At 40.0% G+C, this 27,992-nt stretch overlaps 3 protein-coding genes across 3 annotated transcripts; 2 read left to right on the forward strand and 1 right to left on the reverse strand.

Annotated features, from left to right (window-relative positions):
• The first annotated feature begins 232 nt into the window (after positions 1 to 232).
• Positions 233 to 1,727, forward strand: msmp2 (microseminoprotein, prostate associated 2). The gene is made up of 4 exons (XM_067600132.1): positions 233 to 472; positions 568 to 678; positions 1,109 to 1,217; positions 1,302 to 1,727. The coding sequence occupies exons 2-4, from the start codon at positions 570 to 572 to the stop codon at positions 1,474 to 1,476; spliced, it is 393 nt and encodes a 130-aa protein (XP_067456233.1). The 5' UTR covers positions 233 to 472; positions 568 to 569; the 3' UTR covers positions 1,477 to 1,727.
• A 1,343-nt stretch (positions 1,728 to 3,070) lies between these two features.
• On the forward strand, positions 3,071 to 16,747 carry nbn (nibrin). Its single transcript, XM_067601504.1, has 17 exons — positions 3,071 to 3,421; positions 5,767 to 5,888; positions 7,739 to 7,866; positions 8,059 to 8,218; positions 8,303 to 8,406; positions 8,517 to 8,634; positions 9,677 to 9,867; positions 9,989 to 10,089; positions 10,199 to 10,331; positions 10,437 to 10,645; positions 11,100 to 11,262; positions 11,686 to 12,337; positions 12,492 to 12,581; positions 14,160 to 14,300; positions 14,568 to 14,681; positions 14,759 to 14,808; positions 16,418 to 16,747. The coding sequence occupies exons 1-17, from the start codon at positions 3,391 to 3,393 to the stop codon at positions 16,449 to 16,451; spliced, it is 2,541 nt and encodes an 846-aa protein (XP_067457605.1). The 5' UTR covers positions 3,071 to 3,390; the 3' UTR covers positions 16,452 to 16,747.
• Positions 16,748 to 19,267: 2,520 nt separating this feature from the next.
• osgin2 (oxidative stress induced growth inhibitor family member 2) lies at positions 19,268 to 23,593 on the reverse strand. Its single transcript, XM_067601505.1, has 5 exons — positions 22,149 to 23,593; positions 21,890 to 22,026; positions 21,607 to 21,798; positions 21,405 to 21,496; positions 19,268 to 21,306 (listed from the first exon to the last, which is right to left on the reverse strand). The coding sequence occupies exons 1-5, from the start codon at positions 22,285 to 22,287 to the stop codon at positions 20,148 to 20,150; spliced, it is 1,719 nt and encodes a 572-aa protein (XP_067457606.1). The 5' UTR covers positions 22,288 to 23,593; the 3' UTR covers positions 19,268 to 20,147.
• Between the last annotated feature and the right edge of the window lie 4,399 nt (positions 23,594 to 27,992).

The following is a 27,992-nucleotide window of genomic DNA, read 5'->3' on the forward strand; positions in this document are numbered from 1 at the left end:
TCAAATGGCAGCCACTGAGACAAATGTTATCTGAAAGAGTGCACACTGTATACTCTGGGGCAATTTCTGCAAAGCAGTACAAGAGGGGATGACGAACATTGTAATAATAACAGCTGTGTCTCTGTGTGTGTGCATGCTGTATGTGTGCGTGCAGATATAGAATGACAATTAATGAGAAGCGGGGAGGAGGGGAAGGAGGGGGGGGTGGGGGGGTGGACAAATAGAGAGAAGAAAGTGGAAATCAGTACAGGGATAAAGACATGCTGGTGAGGTATAAATATCTGAGACCACAGCAGGGACATCAGAGTGCATCAGTTCAAGAGTGGCACTGAAGAGGAGACACGAAGAGCCAGAAGGGAAGAAGGAGAAATTGAAAAACAACAAGAGCGTGAATGAAAGCAGAAAGAGAAGGACTGAAAGAAAATACAGCAAGGGAGCGTTTTTATATAACATAGTGGAAACTTCACAATAGGTAAGACTAACAATCTGACGTCTCTCTCATCTTAATACAATATTTTTGGTGGGTTTTTTTTTTTTTTTTTTTACCTGTGCACTGCTTCTTTTCAGAAATGGCAAACACAACAGGAGGAGTGCTCTTGGCTTTATTGTTCGTCCTCAGTGCCAGTGTGCCATGCCTTTCTGTGTATAACAGTGGGGAGTGCTTCTTCAACACCAAAGGTACAGTACAGTGTGAATGATTGTGCACAGTACAGTTTTGAGCCACTTGTACTATACTTTTATGCTATATTTTATACTTCTACTCTACTATCCTGAGGGCAATATCACACTTTTTGCTCCACTACACTTATTTGGCCGCTATAGTTACAGATTACTCAGCAAATTTTAGGTTTTACGTCCATAAACATGATAAGTTTGTACAATATGATGCATAGATGTAGCATAAACTACCAGAATATAGATGCATAGATAACACATTAATGCGTCAGTAATAATAAATCTAATACGTATTATCATTTAAAAGTATGACAGGGACCATTATGCATAATGAGTGCTTTCACTTTTAATACTTAAAGTATATTTTGCTGGAGGACTTTTTGTAATGGAATATATTTTATGCATCACAATAACTGATATTTTACATTTCCAGGGAGCTGTGAACACATGGGACAGGTATACGGCATAGGAGAGAGCTGGATAACCAGTGACTGTTACCAGTGTGTCTGCATGGAGCCTTTTGGAGTAGGATGCTGTGACCAGTGAGTTTGTTTTCATTTAACCACAAAAACTACTTATTTGGATGTAACATATACACTCTAATATGACTCTGATCTTCCCTGCAGTGGATCCAAACCTGTGGACTATCCAGACTGGTGTGAGATCGTCCGTAAACCGGACTCTTGTACCAGCGTAGCAGTGATGAGAGCCAATCATAAGCTACCCTGCCTCTGGGGACGAGGCCGTCTGAGACAAGCTGCAGGACAGCCGTGGAAATCTGACAATGATCCTTTATTTTAGGTTCAGCAAATCATGCAAAGGAAAGCAATAGATTATGTTTATTTTGGATTTAATAGATAAAAGCCAACAAGTTTTATTTCATCTTGTTGTTTGTGAGAGCCTGAACTGTGTTGAATTTTACAACAAAATCTGCAAATAACTACCACAGGACATATCTGTTTATTATATTTATATTTACTACTTCACATTTTGTTTATGAGTCTAAATGTCTGGTTTGTTTCTGGTTCATGTTTTAAGATTGAATAAAAACCTATATGTCTAATATTTTAATTGTCATTTACTTAATTATGGTATTTATTTGTTCTAACTACCTGCTTTCTCTATAATTAAGTAATGACATATTAAATAGGGAATCCACCCTAAAAGAGAATTTATATTGTGCTATTCCACAAACATTTAGAAGACTGCATGTCACTCTAGCTGGAATTCAGAGCAAGACCTGAAGAGAGGATTGTTATCAGATGACAATTTTTGGTTGGTCCATTGACACAGAATCAAGGGGCTCTGTGAATGTTGTTTTCAGGATCAGAATGAGTTTTGTTAGCCAATTATGCAAGCATACAAAGAATATGTTTTGGCATCTGCTCCCACAAATGCAACATAGAAGAATAAGGAATAAAACTATAACAAAAGTAAGGAAATAATAAATAATGAAATAAACAAAATAATATTAAAATGTAATTTACAAGTTAAAATCTATTTACAGAATGGAATGACAGTAGTTGTGAAATGGGATATAAAATATATGTGATTAACATTAAATCTCAGTCTTAGCAACTCATTGGATGATTTAATATTAATAATTTTGTAATGGACTTTTTTTTGTCTTGGGGCTTACAGGATGAATAATATAGTTAGTTCTCCATTTCTTAATGTCTGACTCTAAAAACAGTTGGATGATGGAGTTTGTATTTAAGTGTATTAGGTGGAAACAGATTTTTATTCGTAACCACAGAGAGGAGGTGATCATTACACGATTAAGGTTTGGGCATGCAGGTTTTCACTTTAAGGGAAATATAACGTGGGGAAAAGTCAATCAAATCTGTGTCAGTGGTGTAACACTCTGGAAGATGTAGAACACATTATCATGCATTATAGTAAATATAATTCAGAGAGGGAGTTATTAAGAAATATAGTACATGAGACAGGACAGGAATGGAGTTTAAAATCACTACTGAGCACAGGACAGTAGCGATTTGTTTGTTTGTTTGTTTATCTATAGACTGATCAGTATTCAAATGATCTAATGCCATGAATCCACACACTCTGATACAGTAGGTGGCGGTATGAACCTTCAGGGCGTGTGTCCGCATGGATTTTGTTTCCATGACAACGATATATTGACAACATACTACCACTCTAAGCGCAGGTGTATTACAGACGAGCATCACCTCTTTGCTTTTTATTGGCTATTTGTTATTCTTAGGCTATTATCTATTTGTTTGATATTGTTTTTTCACCATGAGCACCATGTATAATTGGCTGCCTGAAAGGGAGCGACAGTGACGACACCAGCGCCTTTCTGAAAAGTTCACGTTTTCAACTCGAAGAAGAAGCGCTCAGTGCAACTGCAAAAAAAATGTTGGAGCGCTCTGAAAAAGACGCTAGTGCAGCGTTTTTTTCTCTAGGTGGCCGCATACTCATGCATCCGCTCTCTCCTCATTGGTAACAATTGAAAAGAGGGACTGGCGCTCAGTAAAACAACGCTTAAGGACACTCAGTTGGTCTGCGATCTGCCAATAAATAAAGAAGAAGAAGAAGAAGCGGCGCAGCATTTTGTCGTCACACGATGGCGCGCCGTGGACGTACACCTTGTTGATAGTGGTTGTGAATGGACTGGTTATTCTTAAATGTTACATTACTTGTTACTCACTGGTGATTTTGATTGATGAAAAACCAACATAAAGCAGTAAAATGTGGATACTGACACCCTTGCAGTCTGGAGGTAACTCTTTCTATCGTTGTTGAAGTTATTACACAGCTAACGGTAGCGGGCTGAAGTTAACGTCCAGAGTTAGCTTTCATTATCAAGAGTTCAGACAGTGTGATTAAAAAAAACTCACCAGTTAGAAAATTAACTGTCCGTGTCAGTAAACTTATGTTGTTAATATGACTAAAGGTTTGATGAGATGTTTTGGGTGGAGACTCACTGCGTGGTTTGATGAACTTTGGACAGTAGTCATTAATTAATTAATTAATTATCATTAAGTAGGCCTAACTTTTAGTTTGAAGAGAAGAACACGTGTTTTTGTGGCAGAGCTAATTTCTCTCTTAATTTCTCTCTGTTTAAATTCATATTAAAGAGGTTGCCTAAATATGCCAGTGAATCATGTGGTGTACAAAATTTACATTTATTTGTAGTCCCTTTGCAGGAAATAAAAAATAAATGCATATATACAATATCATCATTACCAAGCACAGACAGAATTGTAGATTATATAATGGTCTTTCGACTAGCAGAAGAGAAACATAAAAAAAATCCAATTTAGACCTTTAGTTTGCTTGATAGCTGTTCCACATGAGTCTGGTATCCAGGGTCCCAAGTATTTATAACATTCAGTTTCAGTTTCAATTTCAGAACCCTGAAGGGTTTGGATAAGAGCAGTAGGCTGGATACTCTTAAGTGACCTAGAGAATACCATACATTTAGTTTTAATTTAAAACAAGCTTATGCTTGATGAGAGAGATCTCACATTTATCAAAAGCAGACTGTAGAGTTGCAATGGCCAGATTAAGAGAAGAGCCAGTGACATATAAAATAGTGTCATCTCCATAAAAATGTACATTACAATTTGGGGTTGCAGAGATGATATTGTTAATATATATGGTGAATAAAAGAGGACCAAGAATGGACCCTTGTGGTACATCTATACTAATGTTAAGGGGCCTTGACGTGGAACCATTGGAAACTACTGCCTCAGTTCTGTCTGAGAGATAGCATAAAACCATTTAATGGATTGTTCATCTACTTCAATCAAGCATAGTTTTTCCAATAAAATACCATGATCGACTGAGGGAAATGCTTTAGATTCATCTATGAAAAGTGCAGCACAGTATTGATGATTGTCCAAGGTTTCAAAAATATTGTTTAGTACACATAATGCAGCTGTTGTTGTGCTATGACTTGATCTAAATCCTGATTGTTCATATACTAACATATATACTAACATGAAATAATCCAGTATGGATAAATTAGACACTAGACATTGATGCACGTAGCTTATATATTTATTACAAATTAAATCAGGCGCAGTTTACAAATTAGCGATTGGATGTTTGTTTAGCTTTTTATCTCATAAAGCATTTTAGATGCTCATACAACATGTTGAGATTGAACTTTAACTGTGATATTTAGATTTTATCTTGTGTAATAAATCTGAAAGGACAAGTAGTTCATTGAGCTTTTTTTGTTTCCCCAAAGATGATGTGCAAATTTGACACATTTTTGTCCCAACGTCAGTCCTCTTAGTAGCGTCATAAGGTTAAACCTTCACTGCTATGATGGTGTAAAAATGGAGTGTAATGTGTTGTCTTTCCCTGGTTGTAAAGGTTGCATGACACTATAATGACAGCATTTTGGAAATGGTAAATGTACTGCACTAATATAGAGCTGACATGCAAAGCACTGGCCATCAGTATCAATAATATGGGGCCAGTGTTTTGTTGAAGAACCTGGGTTTGAAGCACCAACCCTACAATTATCAGCTATCCAACTCAAACACCTGAGCTACAGCTGAATCTAACCTGCTGGATTCCTGTCAGGGCCAATACTGACTTAGTAAGCAGATCAGACATTGACCAAATGTGACTGATCCCTGCTACATCAGATTTACCTTCAGAGCAAATCCTGTCCTCATGTTACCTTACATAAAAATGATCCCAATGAATTCCATCAAGTGTGGTATACAGATTATACATTTGGAAATTAGTATCAACACTCTGCAGAAATCCCGAGTATCAGAGAAAAAAATCACATTATTGATTTTTATTTTTCCTCAGTGACCATATCTCCCACAGTTTAGTTTAATGATTGTGTGAAGCCTTCAAATGTCATTAATATGTAGTCATATCAATGATACCAAGATACTAAGTCAAATATATTGTGATATTTGATTTTGTCTATATTCATCAGCTCAACGGCATAGTGAAATTATTTTGTGGAAGGTGAATGGGAACACATTTTAAAAGTCACATGTAGTAAGATATTTTTTCAACTTGCTATGTTACTATATGACTAATGTTTGTAATCATATATTAGAAGGTCAATAACTGGCTTTGTGTCACTCCCAGGTGAGATCCACTATCTCCTCTCCAGTAAAGAGTATGTGGTGGGGCGCAAGAACTGTGACATCCTCTTGCCCAGCGACCAGTCCATCAGCCGGGCTCACGCTCACCTCACTGCTACTGACCAGGTGAGAAAAAGAAGGCAAATGAGAGGGTGATATGGCAAGAGAATTTCCATATATAGGTAATTATTTTTATGGACTGAATATGTGCAACAGAGTATGCTGTGCTGTCAATTCCTTATCAATAGAATTTGTATTGTGCTGTTCCAAAGATATAGACAGATAAATCAATACCTACGAAAATATACTACTTAAAACAATGCGGCCGAGGGGTTTAGTTGATCTGTTAATGTCTTTGCTTTCCTTTGTAGTTCTCATTTTTTGACAGTTTTTCCTAGAATCTATCTAGAGACAAAGACTCAGATGACAGATGTTAAAATGATCCTCCATCCAAACTTGTTTACCTCCCTCAGGATGTTACTGTATGATCTCGTAGTCATCATGTAATTAACAGAAGATGGGTCCACTTGGGTACAGTGGATTCCAAAGGTGACAACTTTTCATGGCAGAAAAAAACTAAATTAAAACGTTCATAGAAATTGCTCAAAGCTATACAGCATCGTAATTCACTTCTCTATTGTTTATCCATATGCTCAATGTCTTCCAAACAAACATCAAACACACAGACAGACAGATTTAGGCGTAGTTTACCCAGCAGCAGCAGCAGCAGCAGCAGCAGCAGCAGCAGCAGGACTGTAATGCACTCACTCTTACTGCCATGACATCAAGCCAGCTGCTCATTATTCTGTAGAAAAACAAACTGTCACCCAACACCACAAACAGTAATTTGAGCTTGGGAGTCATTTGACACTGTCACTTCTTGTCTGTGAATAGGATCACATTCTGATTTTGCATTATAATTGTATGTGGTGTAAAGTAGTGACAAATGTATACCAAGTAAAATCTCTGACAAAGTGACATCCGACACAAATTACAATTAGAAAATACTGTCAATACTCTATACCAGGTGTTTGATTATAAAAGTGTTCCAGTTAGAGTGCGCACAGTTTGTATAGTAGATAGTTTTATATTAGTGTGATTTTTTTTGCAGGAGTATCAAGATGTGAAACCTTTTTAATAATATGCAATACAGATGAGTAACTTGATTTAATTTGGAAAATATTTGCCATTTGTGTTTTGTGACACTTTAAGACAGCAGATGGTGCTATTGCACTGGTCCTTCATAACTAAAACTAGTAAAATGTGGTCACTCACAAGTGTAATACTGTTCAGCTGTTTATGATGGACTGCTAAGAGATTTGATATCTCCTGTGTCAAGTCAAATACTTATTGTGGAGAGAGTTTAAAAGCTTGCATCTTTACTAAACACTGTCAAAAAATAATCTACATAGGTTTAAGGCCAGTTATGTTTTTGATTGTTTGATGGCTTGTGTCTGAAGAAATGGTCTGTAAGCTTACAGCTTCCATCTGTCTAATGGAAATGGAAATTATTTTTATTATTAGTTCACTGCATATTTAAATCATCACCAACCCTTCTAGCATAGATCTTTCCTTTTGTTTATGTTCATCTGAACCCACTGGATATATTTTTCTGCTGAAAATCCTATTTGACTGCAGAACTTGCCATTTAGTTTTACAAATTAAACCATATATATATATATATATATAATATCAACAATGAGGTTGACTTAAATAATGCTCCACTAAAAGGTTTATACTCAAAAAAAGTAATGTATTTGACCACAGTCTTATATGTCACCTCTTAAGCACTTAGTCAAGGCTGCAGTCCTGTCTATTAGTTCTTAAGTTGGTCTTTAAGGTTCAGTTGATTTTCTGAGCTTGCGATACATTTCTATCTTAGGTTTAGTTTCTTGTTGAGATGTGGATAATTGAACAAGAAGGTGCTTTGCCTGATGGACAATGTCATGAGTTTCTTTCATGTATTTTACTCATAGACTCTGACTGTTAAGGACACCTCCAAGTATGGTACCTTTGTGAACAGCACGCGCCTGGCAGAGAACACACCAGTGAACCTGAAGTCAGGGGACAGTATTACATTTGGGGTTTTTCATAGCAAATTCAGGTATGTGACTGAAACAAGGTTAGTTATATTTTACATCACAGAACCATGATTTTGTCTTTTGAAATCACTAACTAGCACTGTCATGTCTTTCATTTCCCCAAACTTAGAAAACGCAGAGTATAACATACAGTTAATACAAATTTCATTCATTCTGCATTATGAATGTCCCTTACTGTCTCTTTTTCACCTCAGTGTGGAACATCAGAAGCCAGTGGTGTGTTCTTCATGTTTGGACAATGATGGCAAGGCGTCACTCTCTCAGGCCCTGCTGCCTTTGGGTGGAAAGCTGGTCAACTCGTGGACTCAGGACTGCACCCACCTGGCCATGCCTACTGTTAAAGTGACCATCAAGGTCAGGACCAGACTTTGTATTCTCATTAGCACATGTGATGTGTTCCTGCCAATGTGTTAATGTGCCTTCTGTTTTCCTAATTAGACTATTGCTGCTCTGCTGTGCTGCCGTCCCATAGTGAAGCCGGAGTTCTTCTCAGAGCTCAGCAAAGCTGTTCAGCAAAAATTATCCCCTCCTAAAGCTGAGAGGTACAACTCAACCCATCCTACGTATACACATTTGCACTGAGGCTGAATTGAACATCAGAGGCTACACTGAACCGAACATTATCTCATCTATGCTGCTTATTGTTTTCAAGTTTCACCCCTGAGATCGATGAGCCCAGCCTGAATAAAGAGGATGTGAACCTTGAAGCTATTCCAGCACGCAAACAGCTTTTCACCGGATTGATCTTCATTTTTCTCAGTGCCAAACAGGTTTGTCTCCTTCTTTCATGAGATTACCTAATATTGTAGTCATGCTCATCAAACCACAAGGTAAACACTAGAGTTGTGTTTGCAGCAGGAGGTAAGAGAACAACAACTACAGTGCGGTCATTTATAATTGTTCTGTAGTGATCCTCCCCATTAAAGGATAACAAAACTCCTGAGGGTTATAGAGATGAGCACTTATTATGGGCTATGTAATCGACCATCACCGCGCTTGTTTTTCAGTCATTAGCTTCAAAAATTATGGAAAGTCACGTGATCTTGTGAGCTTCATGTTTATCAGCTGAGTATGAGTTGCCAGGCAGTCGGCAGCACTGGGAGCCTCTGGGAGACTCACTGCTCCACTGGAGAGCCTCGTATTCACAAGGACTAATTATTTACACTTTTCATGGATCTATCGATTATTTTATAGATCACTTTATGAATTATCTTATCTATAACATGTCAAAAATAATGACAAACACCCATCATGAGCCAGAATTATAATTTAATACTTTTTTACATAGTTTCATCAGGAAGCAAAGACAGGAAGTATTTGTTTAATAACAATATGTAGGAAAGTATTTTTAATTTACTGTTATGCAGTATTTCTATGGATTCTACTTTCTGCAGTGATATCTCATATTTGGTCAAGCAGCACCTGTTTTTGTTGGGATGTAGATTGTTTTTCTCCTATTTTAAACTGTAACCAACAAATCCGCAGTTTTTTTATTTGATTTGACTAAAATTGACAGAAATATTTCATGATGAGGTTGTATATTACCATGCTGAAATCCAGAAAAAGGTAACAGAAGCAGCTGAAATCAAGCAGCTGTCATTATAATAAAGCACCATGCTTTTATTATAACTAAATTATTGATGAGTCACTGAAAGGCTTGAGCCTTCAATTAGAACAATAGTGAAATAGAGAGCCTTAAGCTACAACTAGGATACATCAAATAGTGGAAATGATCTTAAGCATTTTATTGTCAGTAGGAAAACAGATTAACTGTGCGGTTGTGTAACTGCTGCTCCTCTATGTTGTTTGCAGCTTAAGCGTCTGAGTGCAGCAGTGAATTTTGGAGGTGGTAGGAGCCAGTTGCTGGAGGAGGGCTTCGTGCCCCGCGACCTGCTGGAGTCTCCACAAAGCTGTGTGGTCGATGTTACAACTGGCAGCTCCCAAACTCTGCTTCCTCCCTCGGCCACAGAGTGGGCAAACTCTGTGAAGAGCATTGTTCAAAGGTTTGCACAAACTCCTCGGCAGCAACACACATAAGAGTGTGTTTTGGCAATTTACTTGTCTAGATGATGATTTGTGAGGACTTTATAACTTGACCTCTGTCTTCTTTTTCCCCTGACACAGAAAAGGCCTTCGTCTCATCACAGAGTCTGAAATTGGATTGGCTGCCATCTATGCTTCCCGTGACAAGTACTGCAATCCATCCAGTGTAATACCAGATTCAGGTGGGGGAACAGACAGATTACAAACTACCGAAGGTTGTTGTGAGGTTCTGTTTTTCATTTTTGTGGAAAAGCACCATTTTCTTTATATAAATCTTTGTTTATGTTTTAGGGTCAGTACCAAAGGTGACGCCCAGAATTCCAAGTGCCTCTCTGTCACAGAACGTGGCGGTGGACGAGACTGTGTTACCTGCAGCGTCTCAGAACATCACAGCATATGCAGTTAACACAGAGACATCACAACGGTACAAACACACTTTTACAGACAATCTGTTAAAGTTGACCAGATTTTTCATTCTTCTGTCCGCTGCAGAAAGTCTGTCTGATGTATTATTTTACTTATTTAACAGGACGACGCTATGTGAGGTGACCAGGGTGACATCGGTAGGAGAGACTCCAGAGAAGAGGCCAAACCGCAACACCAGCCAGCTTGGCCGATCCACACCCACAGCTCAGAAGACGGCCACTCAGTGCATCGTGGCTGACACTATGAGCTCATCATTCAACGCTGTGGAGAACACAGACTCACCGAGGAAGAAGCCTGAGTCCAGACTGACAGGTAGCTGCATGAATGTATTAGTGATGTGCCGATTTTCTCTCCCAATACCGATTCCAATACGGCTGCTCTTTTTTCTTTTTCACATTAAACTCTTTGTGGAACTGATGAGATTACTCTGTGTAACACAACATGGGGCTATGCTGTAACTACACATAATTCCTCTTAATTGTAAATGTTTATAAGTGAGACACTTTGTAATGATGAACAACACTCCTTCGTTTTTATTATTTAGCTTTTGTAAATTTTAAATATATATATTTTTAAGGGTTTATAAAGTTGTGCTGTTACAATTGTATAATGACAGTGATTAGGAAAAGTATTTAATGTGCTCCACTTGTCTTGGGGTGGCCAAGTGGTTACTGCAGAAAGACACAAGTTTTACATTTTGAATCATTCATGATTGCTGTAATTATGTAAGAAATATTCTTTAAAATAAATCTTTTTTCACTTTCAGGTGGAGGCAGTAATGGCATGAGGTCCCAGCCATCCTTTCCTAAGACAAATGGTGGTATGAAGACATTCCTACAGAGGCAGTCACCCCAGAAAACCTCTGCACAAGCTTCCCCACAGAAACAGTCGACTCTTACCAACTTCTTTCAGCCAGTCAACAAGAAAAGGTAAACATCTGCACCTTGGATCATTCCAGTTATGGTCCAAGGTAATGTAGGGCAGACTTTACAAATCAATATGCACTTACTGTATAACAGCTTTACACAATTACAATAAACCTTTGACTGACTGCAATAAAAGCAGACATAACGCTTACGGCCTGCAACTCTAGACAGGATAAACATTTTAGAAAATAGATGGATGGATGATGTTTGGTCATAATCACAAATTGATTTTCTTTTCTTAGTGGAATGAAGAGAAAGCAATCACACTACAGTATGCTTTAGAATATAGTCATTGTAGGCCTGCACCTATTTTGATAATTACTGAATAAGATGAAAATGTTAATATACTGTGAAACACTTAATTCAAAACATGTTATAGGGATAACAAGGCCTAAAAGTCTTTCTTCCTTTCATCCGGTCATCAAGGGCTCTGGAGGACGAGTTCTCTGCTGTTATGTCAGAGCCGAAGCGGCCTGCCCTGGAATCATTCTTCAGCATCAAGACTCCAGACACGTCAGCCACGTCTAAAGAAATGCCCTCACGTTCAGACAGAGTCCGTGCAGCCACGTCCCAGACTCCGCTGGGGTCAGCAGCTGATCTGTTCATGGGACAGTCAGATGCTCCGTCAGAAAGAGTCTCCCACGCTGCCAAGGGGGAACCACTGAGCAGAAAGAGGAAGGAGATGGAAGAAGTGATACAGATGGATGAACTTGAGTCTATAATGTCTGAGGATATGGACTGGTTTGATGAGAAACCACAAGCAAGAATGCACAGTTCAACTGAACAGAAAAAAGCTACTGTGGAGGCTTCATCTTCAAGCAAGAGGCAACGAATCCAACAAGAAGAAAGTGGAATAACCAGCCAAAGGCTACAGGTGGGCCTGGAAAAAGAATCAGGTACAAATAAGAACCAGAGCCGAAAAACTGAACAGCATATCGTCTCCATCAAGACCGAGCAGCTCGATCCATCAGAATACAGGACAACAAATCATGAGTCCAGCAAACCTCCAAAGATGTCATCTGCCAGTAAAAATCAGAACTTAGAACCTTTTGCTGAAGATGACGCGTCTTTCATTGAGGTGAGGAAAGAGAGTTTAATGTAAGTTTGTTCATCCATTAATGCACAGGATGGAAATTTAAACTGTCTCAGCTCACAAGATTGAATCACTTCTCTTTTATATTCAATTATGTTTCAGTATTCCATTACATTTTTCTCCCATTTTATTCTTAAAGGATTTAGAACTACTCAAAGCAGATATTTGTCAGCCTGAAGTAAAGACTGAGGCCCATCTGAAACCTGTTACAATCAAACAGGAGGCCCAAGTAAGTTGTCTTGTCTCTCTTTCTCCTGTTGAATAAGCACAGTTTTCAGGCTTTACCTTGATGCTGTATTTCCGAGCTTTAATATTTGTCAAAATAAGCCTGTCAGTAAACTAACCTACTATTTCCTGTGACTGCAAGCCAACAGTGTTTACTAAATGGCACATCAAAAGGTTTTGATGCGGCTCACAGCTTCACCTCAGTTCAATCTCAGAGCATCATCTCAAATTTCAGTGTTAACTGGCATCTAAGAACTATAAGAGTGGCTAGCCGATGAATTTGTTGTCTGTGTTGACACTTAAAATCTTCCAGATGCAGGGTAAACAAGTCGTTTGTGTTTGTGATGTATTCAGTCTCTCCAAGGCTTAAGAGCAATCAATGAGGAATAGTTACGGCCTGAGCCCCAAAGGGGCAAAGACCCTCTTGTATCTGTTCTGTTTCTTTCTTTCTTTCTTCTTTGTTCATTAATCTGCCACTTCAACCCTAAATTTGACCCCCTAAACATGCTCAAAAACTCACCAAATTTGGCAAGCACATCAGGTCTGGTGAAAAATTTGATAAAATGTTAAAATTATCCCCAAAGTACTTTGTGCGTTGAGTTTTGATGTTACGCCATGACAGAGGAAGTTGCTATAACTTTAGTGCAAATGCTCCAGTCCGCACCAAACTTTGCATGTTTGATAAAAGTCCCGGCCTGAACACGTCCTCATGACAATATTCGGTCTGAATAGCGCCCCCTACGAAATTGCAGCAAAGCAGCCCCAGCAGCGGGCAGAATAGTGGACAAAGGAAGTGATGTTTATCTCCTTCTTGCACTGTCTGAAAACAGCCCAGGTTTGAAGACATCTACATGCCCGTGACAGAAGCCCTTCGACTGCGCCGCAGCCCAACGTGCGCAAAGGCACAAAGGCCCGTTGCAGCTTTAATTTAATCTGAACTACTGTGAGAAAAATGTCAACACAGCATTGTAAACCATTCAGGATTCACAAATGATACAAACTGCCTGAACACTGTGTCACTATCGTCTAAATCTCTGCACTTTTGTTATCTTTTATACTCTGCAGACACATCTATTCTAGTGTCATTGCACAGCTAGAACTAGAGAAATAATTCGTTTTTTACATCTAGGGGAACTAATTAACACTGAGCCTTGAGGCTATACCAGCTACTAACAGGCCTCAACATACACTGAGTTACATTTGTTGCTGACACCAAACAAAGGATGCCAGTACCTGAACCCCAGTGAGTCCTTGTTTCCTGCTGGGTTGCTGGAAGCCGGGCCCAGCATCCTCTGGTGCCTCACTAACTGGCACTGATAGCTCACAGCTTGGTGTTGGTTTCAGTTAATTTAGATTAAAATATAAACACAGACAGAAACGAAACCAAAATACAAAGATGATGCAAACTTTTGTGCTTTGATGTTTCCCTCCTCCTTCCGCTTGGTGTCTGCCTCCGAAAGGTTTGCATTAGATACAGCGTTCGGCAGATAATCAGTAGGACTACGACAACCATGTGACTGTGACACTAGAAAGAATACCAACTCTCCATCAGACAAAAGCTTCTTAATGTGCTCTTTTGCAGGAATCAAAGATTGATGAAGACCTTCCTAAAAAGCTGGTTGTGGTGGAGTTTCGATCTCTCACTATAAATGCACCTCGCAAAACCAAACCACAACAGATGCAGGGCAACGGCTACGCAAAGAACTTCAAATGCTTCCGCAAGGTCAGACTCAGATTCATCTTGCACAACTGAAACACTATGAAGCCTCTTTTGATGTTCAGAAACAGTATAAATATTTAGTTACTCTCTTATTATATAACTCACCTTTTTTTGGGGGGGTGACTACAGTCAAAATCAAAATAATATAGTTTAATATGTTCAAAATCAACTTTCCAACCCCACTGCAAATAAAAAATATCCTACAAAGTTTGCCTGACGTACAGAATAATTTCCTTTTTTCATATTAATGTTCTTGTGTGCATGTCACAGATGCGAGTGCCAGGTACAGAGGGCTCACCGCACATCATTGGAGGGTCTGGTCTGCTGGTTCACAACAGGGGCAAGAACACTGACCTGGATGAATGGCTGAAAGATGCAGCTGAGGTACTGTTGTCACTCTTAGTTCCTCCATCTGTCTGTAAAAGTTTTCCATTCATGATTTGAGTCTGTGTTTGTTTCAGGAGGAACGCCGCAGCAGACAGGAGGAGTCTGTAGGAGATGACCTCTTCAGGTGAGAAACTGGATCTCATTTTGTGTTAGAAGACAATGTGTAGTAACCTTATATATCCCCCTCTCAGCCTCCTGAAAAGACCTGTCACATGTCCGTTAGGTTCATAGATTGAGTTGTGCCTCCCCAAACCATTTTGTTTTACCTCTGTTTTGTCATTAGGTGATGTTCACAGTAGACACTGACATTTACTTTAGTTACTCTCTTGTATGTTACCTGAGTCTGGATGTTTCATTCCTCCAGCAAAAGGGAGAGTCTAGTCATGACTTACATACATACTATAGGTGGGATAAGTGCTCCGAATGAGTAATAAATTAAGGTATGTTATTCAATATGAATTCTGCTTTTAAATAATACAGACAAAAATAATATTGGGGATTAACCTCCTCCATCCCACCCCTATTGTGTAGCCTAAAATGACTGTAGCTCCTGAACCACCGTGACCATATGCACAAATATGGTCTTGCCAGAAAGGAAACCTCCCAAAGTTTCTTGTGAAAGTATCAGAAACATTCTAGGTGATGCAGAAACAGCCCAGATGTTCTTTGAAGTTGGTAAGAATGGAAAAACCTAAAATAAAAAAGCTTGTTTCAGCCTGAATAACTGCCTGTGGTTTTGTCTGTAAAGGTCAGGGGAAGTATGGTGCTGTAAACAAAATACCTGCCTCAAATTTGAAGAAGATAGCTCACAGTATGACAATTGTACAGTGTTTCCTGATTTCCAAAAAGGACATTTGCAGACTCCATATTTTCATAAACACTAGGTCTTCTTGATTAAGGTAAAACCACAAAGGGTGTGACGTAGCGAGGCAAGGAAGGGAGAGAGGGCCAACTGGATGCTGGTGTCCTAGCGGAGTTCATAAGATTAAACTGAGAAACTACTGTTAATGTTAATGGTGTCCCTTTCGCCTTAATATAATGTAATGTGTGTCCTCTTTTTAATGTTCATTGTCTGGCCAGATAGGTATGAATGTTATCAGCTTCCTCCCTGATATAGACCTCAGTTTATAGAAGGCTTGTACCTGACTTGCTTTGTCCATCGCTTTAAGTATATATGATACCTGACACCTCCTCTTGTCTGTCGTTATGATCATGTGCAGACAACAGCTGAGAAATATGGATATGGGGCCACTGTAGCTTTGGTTCAACCAATCAGAACTTAGTAATTCTTTTGTCACAGCGGTTGCCAGGGTAACAGAGGTGATGTAAGCTGGCGCTGCTGCTGCTGCCGTTGCTGGCGTGTTTTCTTTGACTAAGCAGAAAAGAGACAGTCTGAGATTGATTTAGTGTGTGTGTGTGTGTCAAGGCTGAGCTGTTTGATCACTGAGTCATGCTCAGTCAGTCATGCGTAGCCGGGGAACAGACTCTGCTGCTAAGAAAACAATCCGCTATTTTTTTGGTAGGTCTAAACGAAGTGTCCAGACGTGGTTTATAGGAAGCTTGTTTGCTTTAAGCTGTTCAAACACTGTCCATGTTTTACAGCGCTTAATTTGGGCTGTTTTTATTGTTTGTTCAAAATGCCTCTAAGGACATTGAGGAATGATCCATGAGGAATGTTAAAAGCCCATCCTGACATGGAGATAAAACTCGTGTGTGTGTGTGTGTGTCTTCAGGTACAACCCCACCAAACTAACCAAGAGAAGATGAAATGCCTTCATCTTGAGGTCCTCCAGAGGGAAAACATTTCAAAGGCACAGGAAGCATGTCAAGGACTGAAGAAGTCATTTGTCAGATAACTTCTGTTATCTGTATTTCAACTATAAAGTTGATTGATAAAATGTAGTTAACTCTTGATAACTGCTCAGATTATAAGAAATGTTTAACAATGTTATATTTTGGTTTTTTTCCTGTTCTGTCTTAACCAGTCGTTTGAAATGTCTTTATACCCTCCCCTAATTAAGCCATTGACAGCACGTAATGTAACATAAAGTCTCATGATCAGAGCTTTTTCTCAAAGTCTTTATTTGTCAATAATAAAAAATACGGCATACAAAACATTAAAAACTCTTCAGTTGTACAAGAGAGCATTAAAACTCTACATGCTGAAAGCAGCTTTTCCTTTGCTTTGAAGTTAAGACCAAATGTGTTCCCTGGTTTAGCTGAGCTAGAAACTTGTCGAGTGGGTAAGAGGAGAAGGATTCAAGTGTTATCATTTCTCAAATGTTCTCCGACAAGCCACCCCTTTAGGCACTTTTACATATCTGAAACTATTCAGATAGGTAGTCATCATGCCAAAACATATCTTGGCCTTTGCTGTGCAGACAGTTGAACTGTTCCTTCATATTCACAGCAAGTGCCCTGTACAAGCTGAGAGTTAACTCAGCTTGAATTGTGCAAGTCTGATCCTTTCATGGGCAGCAGGGTGGCAAAAGGAAGTAGGAGACTGCCTTTAAACACTTTTTCTCTAAATTGCAATGTGATTATATTGCCTATTACTTTGTGATTAAAGCAAATTTTCCACTAAATACTTAGAAGTTGCTTTCTAGCATCCATACAAATCTGTTTTAAAAATGTAAATTCTATGAATGGACACAAAATAAACCCGTTAAGCAAGCAGACAGCTCTTGGGAGTTGACAGTGGGGGACAGGTGTGTCTGACCTGGATGTAACAGGTTCAAATTTTTATCTTTCCTTGAAGTAAATTCAAAACTATAATGAGAGTTATCTCCACTGCTGAAACAGCCAGTCTCCTCCGCAGTCCTTCAATGTACTGGCTTAACTCTTCCCACGTCTGTCCTTACAGCACTTTTCTGTCTTCTGCTCACAGCGGCTGCTGCTAGGCAATAGTTCATGCCTGCATGCATATATTTAATATTTATATCAAAACAATATTCAGAAGTCAGTGAAAGAAGAATCAAGGAATAATTCAGTTGAAATTCAATATTAAACACCAGTAACAACAATTTCACTAATTAACTGTTATATGATTACCAAAAATTAAACAGTAATGTGTTCTACTACTTTGTTAGTGTAAAAGTAATATGACTACAGTAACATTTTCCTAAGTAATGCATTACCCCCCCAACACTTACTCTGACTACCATATTGTATTGAAGGGGGCAAAAGAAGAATTTCCATACACAAGGATCAAAATGTCACATCACAATTAACAAACCTTGAGTTGTGTGTGAGCAGCACGAAAATCATGCATATGGCGACACACTCTTTGCAGACGGTGTTTAAATAACTGTAACGAAGGCAGAAATGGAAAATTGATTGCTACTGTCACTGCTCAGAACCTCTCTTAACTGCACTTAATGAAACAGTAGTTAGTGTTTACTGTGAAGCTGTATAAAGAAATGGCAGAAGAATTATACAGCTATAGATACACACGTGTAGAGCTGGGCAACATGGGGGAGGGGAAACAAAATCTGACATTGATCGTATCATTTGGGAAACATTATTTGGGAAATCACCTGTTTATTTGTCTGGTTAATGTTCATCACTCGAATCATCATGATGGAGCGAAGTTGACCTGGAATAATCATTTTCATCTGACATTCCCAAACAGGCTAGAAAGAAATCTATATTGGATGGTAAACAGATTTGTGTCTTGTGTTTCACAAATGTTGAGAAAAACCTATGATGACTACAGTGATAATAGTTGGTAATAGATATCGATACGTAAATTGCCCAATCATGCACAAAGACTTAAGTGGCTACTGTTAGCCTCTACAGGGATCGCCACAACATGTTATAAGTGGCATAATGTAGTTACGAAAATACAAAGTGGCTGCTAAAATTCAATTTGATATAAAAATACATTATTTGGATGATTTGATTGCAAAAGTGGATATTTTGCATTTGTGTTTTTTCTGTTGTGTTTTGTTTTTGGCTCTTTTATAAGCCCCTTCTCTCCATGTGTATCTATATGGGCTTTGATTCAGATAAGCTGGCACTGACTCTGCCCGAAATGACAAGAAAATTTGCACTAATTATTGTAATTGTGGCATCTAGATAACTGGATTATTATTAAAGAATTATGTGACTTTTCCACTATATTGTAACCCTGCTGTAATTGGCAATTATCTGAGGTTAAAGGACCATGCTGGTGTTTGTTGTTTTATTGTATTTTCTACAAATTGTATTTCACCACTAAAGAAGCCTCTCAGTGAACACCATGTCCATCTTTATTTTGTCTAAATTTATCATTGTGCGGTAACAGTTTAAAGCACGGACTGATGACTCTGCTGGTGTAGTGTTTTCATGAGTTGGTGAGAAGCTTCCTCTTGTCAGAATTTGGAGTTGGCAGCCAAATGGCAGAAGTGTTCACGGTTTTCTACCCAAAAAAGAAACAATAAGTAAACATTATTGTGAAAAGGATACTGTTTAATTAAATTTAGTGCTATGAAGATTGGTGTTTTTTCTGAGTATAAATGTAAACAAAAATAAAGATTTTCACCATTTTCACCATTCTCCTGAGTACCTATATGAAGATAATATTAAAAAGAAGAAAAATGTAAAACACCAGAATGGTCCTTTATTGACCATATCTTATGCCATGTCACTTGAATTCAAACTTATTGCTCACAGTAAAATTAGCAACGGGCATCCATGAATACATTCAGATCTGCACGTGAAATTATTTGCATAGAAAGCCTCTCAGTAGCGCTACAACTAAAGAAACAGGTCAGATTTATTAGACTCTCCTAACTTTTTTTTAGGTATATGGCTCCGACTACCTACAATAGCAGCTAAATGAAGAGTCATCAAAGACTCAAAAAAGCAAAGAATGGTAGGCTCAGAATAATCAGGAACATTAAGATTGCTTAGCCATGAACTTGTTGGGTCACACTCTATGAAATAATAAGTTTGTAAGTGGGACCACAGGTTGCTCTGTGTGCGTCTATCACTTTCAGAACTATTAGCTTTATGTTCCATGGAGATTTATAGTGGTGGTTTCTACTTTTGAGCACTCCCTCTCCTAAAGGGCTAAACTGAAATCAGCAGCAAATTAAGTGTTGTTAGTAGATGGGTTGAAAGACACAAGGTGAACAAATAAATAACCCTGATGAAAATAAGGTCCCATTCAGTTGTGAGGTTACAGATCGACTAGAAAACATTGGCACACGGTAGCTTGGACTTCTGGGGACTTCTTATGAAGTCAGACAAGACTCTTGAAAGCTGTCTTTTGTTTCTTTAGAAACTAATTAGTGTACATCCATTGTCTTTTTTGGTCTCAGAAAGTTGTAAAAATGCCTTAGCTTTGATGAAAAAACACTGCATTAATGATTAAAACATTAAAACTCTTGTTTTCCTCTTCCCCTTTTACATCAGTTGGTAAAAGCACTTGAAATCTGTGCCCTACGACCAACATGTACTACTCTCTTCTCCATCACTTTTTCAAATGAAGTTATTCCCCCCATTGCTGATGAGCTTCCCCTTCTTCTTGAGTCTCTTCAGCAGACACGAGGAAATGCCCAAAGCGCCACCCTTCAAAAAGCGAACAAAGTTGTCTCCCACCAGCGGGCCCATGGCAAAAAGACCTGGCTCCTTGGTACACTCAAAAGTGTAGGGGTGGATGTCAATGGGGTTCTGCTTGCAGGAGATGGGTTTTGTTGGATCCTGACCCAGGTACTGGCCCTGCCCCTTCAAGAAAAACAAGTTTGGGTTGGTCCCAATCAGCACCAGGGCCATGGAGATCTTGAATGCCTTCAGGGAGTTGTTCCCCTGCAGCAAACACTTCATGTCAGACTGGAGGGACACCACACAGTGTTCGGGGAAACTGGTGTAATCAGGAAACAGGCTGACACCAGTATTACCAGCCATGTTACCTGCGGTAAGTTGGGGCTTTGGGCACATCTTGGCACAAACGGAAGAAGCAATACTCACTGGCTGGGATCTGTTTGAAGCAGAGGAAGGAGCCACGTTTGTGTAGGTCTGAGAGCACATCATGTTGTAGACTTTTTGGTATTCTGGGTACAGGGTCTTGGGCAGCTGTTTGAAGATGAGGTCTGAGTCGTCTACGCTCTTACGAAAGACATGTAGCACTCTGATGTTGCTGTTGCAAGCACACAGAACTGCATCTGCAGCACTTAAACCAGCACCTACGATTAAAACCGGATCGGAGTTCATGTCCAGTTTTCTCCGGCTCACAGCCAGGCCAAGGTCTGAGATGTTGTGGAATACAAATGGTAGGTCCTCCCCCTCTACGTTTAATCGAACTGGTGAATCAGATGCACCAGTGGCCAGAACTACATTCTCAGCAAACAGAGAGAAGGGGACATGAGTGTCGTTCTGCACCTGCTGGTATCCCCTCACTTCCCAGAGAGCCCCCCCTCCATTTCCTTCAAAGCCCTCATTCCCACCATCTCCCACCCCTCCATCTCCTTCATCATTGTGCCCATTTTCAAGACCTTCCCCCTCGTGCCCCCGGCAGAGTTTCTGGACGGAGGTCACATAGGTGTTGTCAGCAAAATTCTTTTGGAGGCCCTTTAGCTTCACATAGTTACGGTAATAGGATGAGATCTCTTCTGGGGTGGCTCTGTCACTGGTTACATCCCTAAAGAGAAGAGGGCAGACGATGAGCAAAGAAGTAGCACAGACTTAAACTGTGACTTAAGTGATGTCTTTGCTGTCAACCTTGTCCTCTCACAGTACCTTCGTTTTCCGTTGGTCAAGTCTCTGTAGTTGACCCCGGGAAGCTCCATCCAGATGCCAAGACTAATAGTTAGCATGGAGCCTTCCATTGCCTGATGAGAACAGAGAGGGAGAGAAGAAAATGAATGACGCTATTTCATAGGACAAAAGCACGTTTGGCAGTGGATAGTTTCAAGGAAGAAGATTATTTGGAGTTGCTTACATGCCAGGCACCTCCAGGTGTTGCCCTCCCCAAGACAAGATGTGGGATGTGTTGTTGTTTGTCCCTCCTCCACTGAAGGACTGGGGGGAACTCATAGCCAAAGTCAGCATTGGGGTGCAGGAGTGTGTCAAACAGCACAGCCACGGGGTTCCTTGACCTCCCCTCAAGACCTTCACTCAAATATTCCAGGTCCTGCAGAAAGAAAGACCAAATCATGACACCTCTGTGATTGTGTGGTCAAATGGACTGTGCATATTTGTACATGTGCAGTAGGTGTTTTCACCTGTTCAGTGATGGGTAGATGCTTGGTCTCCTGCAGTTTTCTGTATAGTATCGGGTTCGGGTGGACCGTTGCTGTGTCTAGGTAAGGCTTGTATCCACTCAGCAGGTATGACAGACAAATACCTGATGGCCCATTGCCTGAACACAGACCCGGGTTTGTGATGGATTAGCATCACGGCAATGCACGCAAACATTAGGTTATACAAAAAGTATGTGTGGAATTCGGGCCACAGTGTGAAGGTTAAGGGCGAAATATTTACCTATGATGACCACAGGAACAGTGGGTGGGTGCTCTTGTGGCAGAGTGGTCTCTTCCAGAAGAGGCATGGCTGTAGCCTGGGCCAGAGCCGGCACTGTGGAGAAATAGAGGGATAGAAATGTGAGGAAAGTTCTAGACATTTCTGCAACTGACCATTTGATATTCAACTATAGAGCCTTGTTTGCCCTTTGTACCCAACACTGCTTCCATTTTTCTGAGTCAGATTATTTGAACAGGTTCAAACCGGCTAGCTGTCTTTGTGTCTGCATGCCAGTGTTGTTGTTGTCTCATGTTAGCTTAGATCCTGTCTCCATCCACCATCATCAGCTGACTCAGAAACACACAAATCGAGGGGGGGAAAAAAACCTTTATTCATCCTGTTATTGTGCTTCCACACACAGCCATGACCCTCCCCCGTCTGTCTGGGGCTTCACACACACGTGGAAACAGGCCGCCACAACACAACGTGCCCCCAGTCTTTCTCTTTGCCGTCCCGCCAACGTCCACACACCCCCTGTCCTATCAAACATGGCCCGCGGCGAGACTAGCCTCTGTTAACCCCGGTGCCGCTTCTCAAACAAAAGGGAGTTCTAATCAGATTTATGTAGGCTTGGGTCTGTTGTGCAACGTTGCCGTTGAGAATGTGTGGTGTGTGTTTGAGTGTTACACGACAGTGCCATTGTGTGCCCGCCGGGCAGCAAATCCCCCCTGATCACTCCTCCGAGTGGGCCCTAATCCCACTGGGCCTGTTTATGTCTTTACCGCCCCTTTCAACAGCAGCAGGATGAGAATGTGGTCCTGGCATGCTGACAGACCAGACCATCAGAGCTCCTCCTCTCATACCCACTGCCGCCACCACACACACACTCACAGGCGGTCCCGCCAAAACATTACCCGCCGGCTACAGCATAACACTGCCCACTTGCCCCAGTTTCATACTAACCAAAACACTGTCCACGCTGCTTTTGTCTTACATCCCAAAACTCACATGCCTCCCTGCTGCCAACAGAGTCCACCTCATTTCATGTGCACCCCGCTCTCCCTCCCTCCCCCGTCTGACCTGTGTCTGTAAGCCAACTGGTTGTCTTTGGTGGTCGGCTTGTTTACCCTTTTCAGTGAAAGCACTGGGATTCCTCACATTGCCTGCCCTGTTTGGAGAATGTCTTGGCCCTAGTTGGCAGGTTGTTACGGGTATTTCCGTGTCACTGCTCAGTTTCATGAATTAAACAGAATGTGAACTAAAAAAACTACAACTTGTGTTGTTGTTTTTTTTTATAAATATCGTAATGATGATGGTACAAAATGATGTGAAATGCATAGATTTTAGTCAAATAACATCACATTTTCTTGGATTCATGAATTAAAGTGTTTAGTTTACAATCATTATTTTCACTTTTACATCATAGGTTATGGAAATAGATACTCTTTAGAAGTTAATTCACAAGAATATATTAGAACTTGTATTGTTTTTTTGTTTTTCAACTTTTCCACCAAAAGAATATAGACCATGTCAAAGTAAGTTTCAAATCTGGCTTACAAAACAGCACTATATTGTTGAGCCAGGATGTCCATTCTTGTCCTAGGTAACAGTATGTGTGACAAAATAACTTCAACTAAAATGTCCAAAGGCTTGTTTAGTCACACAGCAGTATGTTGTGTGTATTTGGGATGGCTGGGATTGTTGTCCAGCCTCCTGAACATGCAAACTTAGCCCTCTAGCTCTCACTCTGAGTAGGATTACTACAGTACATCCATTACTGTGACATCAGGTATGTAAATATGCAACAACAGGGCTGCATTGTTGCATCATGTTGTCTTTACACCTGTTTTACAATACAATTTTACATTTCAGTGCCAAAGAGTAAATAATGTTTTTATTGTCCTGTTGCTCTCATTGGATCAACCCATTTAGAGAAAGATTGAATGAATAAATGAATGAAAAGTCTGTGTGCTTTAAATACCCTATCTTTGACATTTAATTAAACTCTATTCAATACCAAAGTAAAAACAGATTCAGTGCAGACCATCTAATTTGTTTTACCTAAAATAGGGAGTCATGAATATGTTTTTACTTTTTGGAAACAAACAAAATAAAACAATATACCAACAGTGAAAATGTGATAGTAACAGAAATACCCAAACCGAAGATTTTAGTTGACTTTATTTTTGGTTTGTTGTACCCTCTGTCTGCCCTTTGATGCGCCTGCATGTGCGCGTTTTGCAGCATCTGTGTAGAGGACGGACCATACTTTTCTAGAACATGGTGCACTGAGTATAGCAGGTTATCTATAGCCGTGGTTCTCAAACTTTTTCTCGTCACGGACCCCTAAACTCACACAAATTAGACCACAGACCCCCATCTGATAAGATTTTTGCTTTTAGATGTTTTATTACAAAAAGTGTATGAAACCCATGACCAAAATAGTCATACGGTCTGTCATTCTGTTACTTATGGATGGAATTATAGTCAAAATAAATTATTCCCCTTTTTGCTGTGGACCCCCTGGAACCCCCTCAAGGACCCCTGGGGGTCCCCGGACCCCATTTTGAGAACCACTGATCTATAGAAAACAAATGAAACATAGCAACATGTTTGGCTTTTAAGGTTCAGCGTGGTCAATAGACACATATTGTACAGATTTAAATCAATCAGAATTGATGTAAATCATTTGGAAACACTGCTTGAAAATATTACTTCAGTTCCGATCAGGATTTGTAATTTTCAGACTGAGTGAGTACACGCTCTGTGTAAAATTACGTTGGGTTTACGCAGGCCTACAAATACCGCCTCGTCTTTGCAACTTGTGCCAATTTGCACTGAGCAGCCTGCAGGTCAGTTTCTAAATTAGGCTGACTTGAACTCAGCGAGTCAGTTTCTAAATTAGGCTGACTTGAACCCAGCATTAGGGCTGGTTATATGCGTGGATGTTGCTGCAGTACAGGCTACTCAATGATGTAGCAGTCTGTGTTACTCCAACATACACATCCTCCTCATGGACCCACAGCCTCAAACCTCCCACTCCTGACTCTAGCAGCGATCCTTGCAGCCTGCGACCAATAAGGCACAAGGAGCACATGCGACAGCGTTTATGTCACCATCATTGCATAATTTAGGTCAAACACACACTCACGAGCATCCGAAACACTCGACCAAGGACATGATTTCTTACCGCACTGTGACTTATCTCTCAATCTCCCAGCCGCGTCCTGTTATCACGACCCACGGCGGCGTTTCTAACCGTATAAGTAGGCAGTTATCGGTGGGAGGACCTACGATATGCAACTGTCCGGGGTCTTGCATGAGATAAAAAGCCAACCTCTCTCTCGTCATCACACACACACATACACATACGCACACACACTTACCTCCGTGCAGTTGAATCCGAGCAGACCTGGTATGTTCAGGTCTGATCAGGCTGTAATTACCGTCTGAGGGGTAGATCTCTATGTGGCAGAGAGAGAGAGTGTGTGTGTGTGTGAGAGAGAGAGGGAGATAGAGAAACCGGGTCCTGCGTTTGGTTTTGTCGTCACATGCGCATCTCTCTCTCTACACCGGCAGGCGTGAGCGCGTCCACAGAGATGAGAGAGCCGGAAGATCAGAGCATCTCTCAGCATCCGCACAGCGCCGCCGACACTGTGCTGCTCATTGTTTGGGGCTGATGTGGAGACAAATGCGCTGCCCAAATGTAAAAAAAATGCTAAGGTCCAACACAATACCCATATAGAAACAAATAAAGCCCTGCTATATGGGCCCCTATAAACTGTGATAGGGTTTTCTTTACATCCAGTATGAAAGAGTTGGATTGAACAAACATAATGGGGATTATGTTGTACTGAGAACCTTCTGGTAGTGAGGCTAAAGCTGAAAAATGAAATGTAGGTGGCGCTTGAGAAAAGGCTATTCAGGTTGAAAAGGATTCATCCTCTGGGGAGCTTAAATGTGCTCACTAAACTTTTAATAATCTGACCTATAGACTTGGGAGATTTCACCTGACGGTGGTGCAAGTGAAAATGCAAGGGGTTAAACCTAATTTCTTCTGATTCATCCTCAAGGGACCATGAATTTCACCTAAATTTGACCATTGCCGTTAGGGAGATGCATCTTTTCATGGTACACGTTTTGGATATGGTGGCACTTGATGACAGGCCGGGGGGGGGGGGCCAGAATCATTAGGAATCATCCTCTTGGGACCATAAATATCCGCATCAAATGTTGGAATGAAAGACCGACCAATATACACATGTTGGAGAAGAGGATTTCTGATGGCCCTTTTGATGGTGTATACTGGTGCCTTAATTAGGCTCTGATGTTTTGGGGCAAAAACTATATGAATTATATGCTGTATGATGTAAAGTGTAGTTTTTATGCTTTGTAAATGAACATACAATGTTCTATGAAGTAATACTTTCAAACATTGCTACTACCAACTTAATTAATTACTTAATTTATAATTGACATATGGGGGGACAAAATGACTCAAACACCTAACAATGTAATGCAATTCAGTATACTACTGTCAGTTTGTGGCTTTGTATGTCAGATTATAAATCTTCACAGCTATGATCATACAGTACATTATTTGATGACAGCCACCTTGTCATAGCCACATCATGGGTTTGCCGACATAAAGCACAGGACATTTCCCAGGTTTTGTGTCCCACACACAGCTGCTGTATCCACCAAGTAATAATGAGGCAAAAAAACTGACTGAAGGGAAAATGTTATCTACCAATGCTTGAATTTAGAAGAGAAGAGGATGTATGAAAATGTGTAAAAACATCTCAAAATATTGATTAAAATGGATACTCAGCATGAATTACTTTGTCTGCACTACATTCGTACCATGTAGGCCTTCATAATCTCTGTGGTCTCATAGTAATGTAGCTAATGGCTTTATAATTTGAATCGATTGAAATGTTTGCTTTCAACCAAAGTGTTTTCAGCTTGTGTAGCTCAAGTGGAAAACTGAATGTCTTACTAGTTAAATCTGGATTTTTTTAAAACTGTATTTATATCTTTTAGTAGTCATGCTGTTTGTCAATGTCTGTCCTCGTTAATTTCCTTGTTTTGTTTTCAGTGATGTGTGGTTAAGACAACTTACCAAATTGTGCACAGTGCAGTTTCTAACTAAATGTCTTACATCCATATTCCCATGAATACATTTGAACTGCAGATGGAGGAAGCACCATGGAAGTAATTTTAAAATATGTTTTCCACTTCACAACATTTTTTAGCACATTTGGTTGTCCATTTTGATGATTTCTGATTTCTCAACTGACAAAATTAGGACTTAAATTTGCTATGTAGCTCATATTGATAGAGCAGCTCATATACAATACTTACCTCTATAGCTTTAATAAACCGTTTGGAAAGCTACATCTGCTAAAGATATGTAAAGTGCAAATTACCTCTTAGGATTCAATATCAAAGATATTCATTAACTGCTGTATTTGCACGGCTACAACCTCAGGAATTGGTATTTTTGTATGTTTATCTGCTTTTATAAAGTTTATCTGCACCGGCATCATTTGTGAATCCATGTGTTGTCCTGGTGTGATGCTGCGTTCAAGGCAGATGGGATGAATGGGCTTATATGTTGTGTGATAGCATAGAGCTGTGTGAGGATTAAATATTGAAAACATGTATCACTACAACCATTAAATGCGGGTTCAATTACATTAAACAACGGCCTCTGGTTGATGGAAGGCAATTGAATTGAACTGACAATATCGGAGCTTTCAGAAATATCCTAATGCTATTTACAAATCGGAAGGTCGTAATTACGATACTTCCGAAACGACTTCAATCCACAGTCCCGCCCCTTTGGCTCATGATCCAATTAGC

The sequence above is a fragment of the Thunnus thynnus genome, chromosome 10 (assembly GCF_963924715.1).
Source record: "Thunnus thynnus chromosome 10, fThuThy2.1, whole genome shotgun sequence".
NCBI lineage: Eukaryota > Metazoa > Chordata > Actinopteri > Scombriformes > Scombridae > Thunnus > Thunnus thynnus.